This window comes from Rutidosis leptorrhynchoides, chromosome 4 (genome assembly GCF_046630445.1).
Source record: "Rutidosis leptorrhynchoides isolate AG116_Rl617_1_P2 chromosome 4, CSIRO_AGI_Rlap_v1, whole genome shotgun sequence".
NCBI classification, from domain to species: domain Eukaryota; kingdom Viridiplantae; phylum Streptophyta; class Magnoliopsida; order Asterales; family Asteraceae; genus Rutidosis; species Rutidosis leptorrhynchoides.
Genome location: NC_092336.1, coordinates 53,023,089 through 53,031,516, shown reverse-complemented (window position 1 = coordinate 53,031,516; position 8,428 = coordinate 53,023,089). Strand labels below are relative to the sequence as shown.

Sequence of the window (8,428 nt, the reverse complement as noted above, 5' to 3'; positions counted from 1 at the left end):
GATAACAATTAATGATAATAATCATAATTTCTTTATTAATTAATACACTAATACTACATATTATTAATTATGAAATATTTAATGATTATAAAATATTGAATATTTAATATCTATATATTTTAATAAATATTACAATATATAATAATCCTTATGTATAGCCATCATATATCATATATAGATTTAATATCAACTTTATTATCTTGTATATTATTTTATAATTTAACATTTACAATTAAATCATATAATATTTCAATTTATATTTTAAATCATTATATATATATATATATATATATATATATATATATATATATATATATATATATATATATATATATATATATATATATATATCTTATTTACTGGTATTTGTTCGTGAATCGTCGGAACAGTCGAAGGGTATTTGATTACATGAATATAGATTTCCAAATTTTCGAGACTCAACAATACAGACTTTGCTTATCGTGTCGGAAATATATCAAGATTAAGTTTAAATTTGATCGAAAATTCCCGGGTCATCACACTTTTCGTCTCATATTAATTATCGTCAGACAAAAAAATACACAATTTAAAGAAATGTTATAAAAGTACTATATTTTATGTTTATTTTCAAGTTTTACTTTACATTTGCTTTTGTTTTTAAATTTATTCACATACATAAAGGGTATAATAGATTTAAATTTCTTATTTTATTTTATTTATGAAAGTGGACAATTAATTTAGAATATCAAAATGGGGACAATAAATTAGAAACAGAGGAAAGTATCATTTATCATTACTATATAATAATAATAATAATAATAATAATAATAATAATAATAATAATAATAATAATAATAATAGATTGGTGGATCGTTTTACATACTAGAATCCCGTCCTTTTATTTACTAAAACTACCCACTGTACAATCACGTAGGAAACAAGGCCAGGCAATATATAAACAATATAAAAATTTATTAGTTTGTAACGTAAAATTATATCAACTGCAACCCGAGTGCACATCAGGTCAGCCGTTGCAACGCGCGACGGACCACGTGCTTGTTTGATATAATTAGTCAAGCCCCTTAATTTAATTTTAATTTAAGTACTTAGAGGACTCCCAATGAATTGTTAATGCTTTGCCAATATTGCTAGCCAAATATTAACACCACTAGGAGCATATTGCCAATGGGCTGCCAATATTCCACTGCCAACCAATTCGTGGATTTCAAGCATAAGCTATCACGACTGAATTTGTTTTATTTACTTGTACATTTTGCATCTAGTTTTGTACCATGATTTAATACATTTTGCATCTAGTTTTGTACCATGATTTAATTAATCAATTTTTAGTGGTTGGGAAAGGGTGTGATGGTTGGGAGTGATATGTGATGTGTTAGTGATATGAAGAAAATGAGAAGAGAATGGTGATGCGGCGCTGATGTGACAGTGCGTTAATCTGAAAAAATATGTGATGTTGAGAATGCACCTATAAGGATTAATATTTCTAGTCCCACACACGCTGGAACTGTTCTAATCTTTCGACAAAATACGCACACCAATCATTTCAACATGTCACAAGGTACTCTTCTATGCTTTACTGAAACCCTAAATTTCTTCATATCTGGAATTATGTATCGTTCTCAATCATCGCCTAATAATGTGAGCTGAAATTACTTGTATTTATGAAGAAGATGAAGATAAAGCTGATTTTAATAAACCTAAAATTTGTGTTTCAGGTTATGATGAGGCAATGGGTGCCCTATCCTCTCTCATTACCAAGAAGAATCGTTCTCATAAGTACGTTGTCGATGACCGATTCCAGAGAATGTTTGACTATGTTCAGGTGGTCGAATTAACATCTTTCATCTTTTTATTTTCAGATTCAGATTCAGATTGATTGATTATAAGTAGGTTTTTGTTAGTATTTTAACAAACTAATGATCGTTGTAGATTTTGGATTTGAAAGAGCCGATTTCGCAAATGAAAATCATTCATGTTGCAGGTACTAAAGGAAAGGTATGGTCTTGATATTATTTGCAGATACTCAGTTTGTTTCTTTTTATTTCCAGGCTGTATTTAAATGATAGTTTGAGTTGTGTGTCTAAATTGGATTGTATACACTATACAGGGATCAACGTGTGTATTCACGGAATCTATATTACGTAATTGTGGCTTTCGCACTGGGTTATTCACGTCTCCTCATCTCATTGATGTTAGAGAAAGATTTCGATTAGATGGGTTAGTTTTTGAAACTTGAAACCATAGCTCTGATGTGTGTGTTTTCTAGTAGAGTTCTTCATATAAAGCTATTAAATCGATTACGCTGGCATAATATCTCTGATTAATATAATGTTTACTGTTTTTCTCTTCTGTTTATGTATCCTGTATTAAACTTTATTGTCACATCCACCGATTTGTTTATCACAATTTACATTTTAGATCTCAAAATATTGTGAAGTATTGCTTTGGTAAAACTTAAACTAATATATTTCAACTCAAATGTATAGGTGACTTAATTTCCTTATTTTCGTTCTGTTTCAGTGAGGACATATGCGAAGAGAAGTTTTTGACGTACTTCTGGTGGTGTTGGAATAGGTTGAAGGCATGATTTCTGATCTGTGTACTATGTGAATGTAAATTACCAATTTACCCATGCTAACTCTTCTCATGCTTCTATGTTATACCTCTATTATACTGTCTGTCTCAATTGAAGGTTCACTATTTGGCCTGTACTTTTATTACCTATTCAGTTTCGTCGAATTATGATTATCATTTTTCAAGGATTTCTATATCTTCATTGATCTTAAGAGGTAACATGGTCAGTCATGTTCCTCTAGAAACCAGAATATGTTGTGTATTAAGTACTATTTTAGTATTTTCCATTAACTATATAAACCCAAAAAAAAAAAAAAAAAAAAGAATCTAATAAAACTGGTATTGAATGGTTAGTTCTCATCTGTTCTTGTTTTCATATGTAGACAAAATGCAGTGGTGATATGCCGATGCCAACGTTATTCCACTTCCTTGCTTTACTTGCTTTCAAAATTTTTAGTGATGAACAAGTACGTGAGCAATGATCTGCAACAGTATACCCTTCTTTACGAAATCAGAATATAAACGTTCATAATTCCTTTACTGAAAAGGGGATACCATTTGGTTGCAGGTAGATGCTGCTATTATCGAGGTTGGACTAGGAGGGAAGATTGATGCAACCAACGTGGTATGCAAGTATTTGCAATTATCATATGTTACATATAATAAATGTATCTAATATGATGTAATACTTTTCAGATTCAGACACCGATAGTGTGTGGTATCACACCGCTAGGTTATGACCATACCGAAATCCTTGGTTAGTTCCTCCACATCTTTATTCTTTATTACTCACACATAAAACAAAAATTTATTTTTTCCCAATTGTATGTAGTCCTATACTTTTTAATCCTACCACCATCGTTATATCTGATACTTAAGAAACTACTTGATCTATATTCAAGTTTTAGCAAACTCGTCTTTTGAAAAAGCCTTTTATATTTTCTGTTATATTATTTGGGATTTGGAATTTGAGAAAGTTATGTTCCTATATTGGGGGCTAGGCATTCTTATAAAGTTTGTATATTGTACTGTGGTAATATTAAGTCATTTTTCTGGTTAAAAATGAATGTTTCTTGTTAAGAACCAATCCACAATGTTCTTGTATGCAAGTTGATATGTGTATCTTATGTACTTTTCATAGCATTGAATAGCTAGAATTTTAATATTGCACAATTGTAAAGATTATTCATTATTCATGCGTTATATTAATTTATATTAATATTAATATCATAATTTGCATGAGCAGGAAATACTCTGGAGGCAATTGCAGGGGAGAAAGCTGGTATCTTTAAGGTGCTTTTTCAATTCCCGTGCATTTCTCTATTAAATCAATCTTGAGTGCAAATTCTATATATGTGCAAGTACTCTTTAATATTGTTTTCTTCATATCAGTACTAACTTTCCTCTTGTTTTTGTACAGAAATGTGTTCCTGCATTTACTGTTTCACAACCACATGAAGCTATGCAAGTACTTAAAGATAAAGCTTTCCAGTTGGATGTAAGTTCAAGATCTCATAACACTTGGTCAATTTGAATATTAGTTACTCGTTGCAGGTAATTACAGCTATATATTGTAATGTGACTAAATTAGTACAGGTGCCCCTGCAAGTGACAAAACGGGTGGACAGTAATTTGCTAAATGGATTACCTCTCGGGCTTGCAGGCGAGCATCAATATATAAATGCAGGGCTTGCTGTTATGTTAAGCTCTACATGGCTTCAAAGGACTGGTCACCTTCAATTCGAACCTGTCGATCAAACTGTGAGTTCTCTGAAAAGGGCGAAACTTTTTTTCTTTAGTATCTTATTATGGAATCTGTTAATAGAAGTTCGATTGTTTCTTGTTAAATATAGGGTTCTCTGCCAGAGCAATTCATCAAAGGGTTAACAACAGCAAGTTTACAAGGACGGGCCCAGATTATTCGTGATATTTGTAGCCAAGGTGACCTGATATTTTATTTGGACGGTGCACATAGCCCCGAAAGTATGGAAGTTTGTGCAAATTGGTTTTCTGATGCGGTTAAAGAAAATGATGGAAAACAAAGATGCTCAAGCAACCAGAAACTAAATAATCGCATCAGTGAAAACTCACGGAAGGACTCCTTACAGCCGTTACAGGTTTAGATGCTATCCAAAAAAAAAAAAAAAAATTATATTTACAATAATAAGATAACTTATTGAATATCGTGATATTGTAGGTTGTATGCATTGAAATTACACTCTTACCGAATTTCAACCTATTTGACCAGTTCTAATTTTTAGCTATTTTTTTTACTCATTTGGCTGGAAGAGATGGAATATAACCTGAATGAGTCCTTCTAAATTGGACAATTTGATTGTTAAAACTAGTTTTCTTATGTAATTTGTTAGTTTGGGGACATATTGCCAATTATTTCTTGATGACACATACGTCCATCTTTAATTCTTTTAACTTGGCTGAAAATGCAGATATTGCTGTTCAATTGTATGTCAGTGAGGGACCCGCAATTGCTCTTTCCACCGCTGCTGGACACATGTGCTGAGCATGGTAATTATTTCAGTCACAAACATTATTTGTATTACGTAGAGTTAGAAATATTTACTCTTTTACTTATTTATGGGTGAATTATGTCTATATTATTTTCTGTAACCCTATAACAAGTCAAACGATTCAAATTAAAAGATCAAGCTAAAAAGGAGACAGGTCAATCTGATCAAAAGTCACTAAAAGTATATTTTTTATGCTTTTGGTCTCTTGTTTATTCACAAAGTTTGATCATTATCGATAATAATGTAATTGATTTAATCTTTTATCTTTTGCTAAAAGTTATGTTTTTGTACAAAAATTGTGTGTTGCCCAGCCAAAACCTGAACACATTACCGAAAAAAAGTGCTACCTCTATATCGCTTCATAGCTTGTGTTATGTATGTTTACTTTAATAAATTTTTACCTACATGTAAGGGTTATACGATCTAATACGGATTTTTTCAGGCATAAAGTTTAACAAGGCATTATTTGTACCAAACATGTCGCTCTACACCAAAGTTGGATCTAGCTCATCTTTACCCCCAACTGATGCTCAAGTTGACCAAACATGGCAACTGACACTTCAAAGAGTATGGGAGAACATCATGTGTGGTGAGAGACATACGGGTTCCATTTCTTAAGAAAACTACTATATATTATGATATATGATATACTTTTATAAATTGATGTTGCATGTGTAACACGACATCCATGTCATCGTATTATATAATTTTCAGGAAATTTCAAAAAAGATGAGGTCTTATCGAGTGAGAATAAAGATCTGGATGAGAGGAGTGCTACAAGTTGCAAAAACAGTGTGGTGTTCTCATCCCTCCCGTTGGCCATTAAATGGTTAAGGGATACCGCTGAACAAAATAAGTCTGTTCGGTTGCAGGTACATTCTTATATTCCTTCTTGATAACTTTCATTATGACTTTAAATTCAATTATACAATAAATTATTAAAAGGGATTATATATCGGGAGGACACCAAAGTTTAGTTTATTGCTCTATGTTTGTAAGCCACACATATTTGAAAGTGATTTTGTACACCATCCAACTTCGTATTTTGTTACATATATACCAAATCCGACCAAAAACTCTTTGAAAAAAAGTATAAAAAATGCAAATACTCGTGTATTTATTAACAACTACTCGTTATATAAATAATATTAATTAAGAAAAGCTTGGTTATTTGTGATATTTTGGACATTTTTCTAGTGAGATTTTAGCCTGATTTGATACGTATGGAACAACACACGAATTTGGATGCCCTATAAAATTAATTTCAAATATTAGGTGTGACCCATTTTCACCCTTACCAACCCAATTAAACTGCCCATTTTACAGCATGTATTAATTAGTCCACCTCTCCTTTCATCTGCATCTAAGCTATATCTTGGTGTTGTTTTTTCAACATATTAGGTGTTGGTAACTGGTTCGTTACATTTGGTGGGTGACGTTATAAAATTAGTGAAGAAATAACTCGGACAAATCCTTGCCTCTATAACAAGATTCAAGATTAGTAGCTTGGCAACGTTGATATGGATGGATTCAAACATGCGTTCACCATATAAAAGAATCACGTTTAAATTAGTAGTTTATTTTATTTTATTTTTTTTACCATTTATTAAAATAATATGTATGGTAATGCCATTGTAAGTTGTTTAATTTGTATGAAAATTTATTACCTTCCGTTATCTGAATTCTTTTATCTACATTTTTTTAAATATGTTCATACTGGAATGAACCAGATTCATATCCAGTTATGTATAAAATGAATCTAGTCAGAGTCTCTTAGAAGATATATGTGCAAATTTATTTACCCCTAAATTTAGATAAAGAAAAATACTTCAGCACTAAATCGTATGTGAATTTTCAGTAACTTTAAGCAAACATATCCTATGCAAGTTCTATCACTGCTGAATAAAGTCAAACCTCACTTCTTTTTTGATCCTTTTAATCTTCTTTTCTTAAACACAATCTCACCTCCCTTTTAACACTCTCACCCATGACTAGAACTTCCGGTACAATACAACCAATAAAAAGTCTTGGTAATATTTAATTTTCTAATAATTTGTTTCTTTTCGTAAAAGTCTAATTCAACATTTATGTGTACACAACTTACACTAATACATATTAATGCTGTTACAGCATGTAGACCACATAGCAATTCTAACGACCCGTCCTAATTCATCTAGACGAAGTCCATATCGATTATAAACGATTCATAATAGTTGATTTCATTGCGAGGTACTTGACCTCTATATGATACATTTTACAAACATTGCATTCGTTTTTAAAAAGACAAACTTTCAATACATTGAAAGTTGACGACATGCATACCATTTCATAATATATCTAAACTATAAATGACTTGATAATAATCTTGATGAACTCGACGACTCGAATGCAACGTCTTTTGAAATATGTCATGAATGATTCCAAGTAATGTCTCTAAAATGAGCAAATGCACAGCGGAAGATTTCTTTCGTACCTGAGAATAAACATGCTTTAAAGTGTCAACCAAAAGGTTGGTGAGTTCATTAGTTTATCATAATCAATCATTTCCATCATTTTAATAGACCACAAGATTTTCATTTCTCATAAATAAACGTCCCATGCATATAAACAAAAAATATCATTCATATGGATTGAACACCTGGTAACCGACATTAAGTAGATGCATATAAGAATATCCCCTATCATTCCGGGAAATCCTTCGGACATGATATAAAACAACATCGAAGTACTAAAGCATCCGGTACGTTGGATGGGGTTCGTCGGGCCCATAGATCTATCTTTAGGAGTCGCGTCAATTTGGAGATCGGTTTCCAAATTCTTAGGTTACCAAGCAAAAGGGGCATATTCGGCTTCGATCATTCAACCATATAATGTAGTTTTAATTACTTGTGTCTATTTCGTAAAACAGTTATAAAATTGCGCATGTATTCTCAGCCCAAAAATATAAAGGGTAAAAAGGCAAATGAAACTCACCATACTCTATTTTATAGTAAAAATACATAAGACTATATTGAACAATGCAGGGTTGGCCTCGAATTCACGAACCTATATCATTTGTATATATATTAACACATATAATTGTAATCGAACAAAGTTGTATATATATTTATTATAATATATTATTAAATTGTAACTTACTGTTATATATATATATATATATATATATATATATATATATATATATATATATATATATATATATATATATATATATATATATATATATATATATATATATATATATATAATGTATTGGAATCAATATTTATATTTATATATATGTTTATATTATTACTTATAATATCTTGAAATATTTTTATACACTA

At 30.7% G+C, this 8,428-nt stretch overlaps 1 protein-coding gene across 1 annotated transcript; it reads left to right on the top strand.

The window, feature by feature from the left end:
- The first annotated feature begins 1,517 nt into the window (after window positions 1-1,517).
- Window positions 1,518-6,772, top strand: LOC139839534 (folylpolyglutamate synthase-like). Its single transcript, XM_071829616.1, has 16 exons — window positions 1,518-1,558; window positions 1,716-1,822; window positions 1,930-1,995; window positions 2,108-2,217; window positions 2,521-2,581; window positions 2,958-3,041; window positions 3,143-3,199; window positions 3,271-3,331; window positions 3,821-3,867; window positions 3,995-4,072; window positions 4,171-4,335; window positions 4,428-4,691; window positions 5,022-5,100; window positions 5,545-5,691; window positions 5,817-5,974; window positions 6,504-6,772. Exons 1-16 carry the CDS (start codon window positions 1,549-1,551, stop codon window positions 6,561-6,563), a joined length of 1,554 nt encoding a protein of 517 aa, XP_071685717.1. The 5' UTR covers window positions 1,518-1,548; the 3' UTR covers window positions 6,564-6,772.
- The last annotated feature ends 1,656 nt before the right edge of the window (window positions 6,773-8,428 follow it).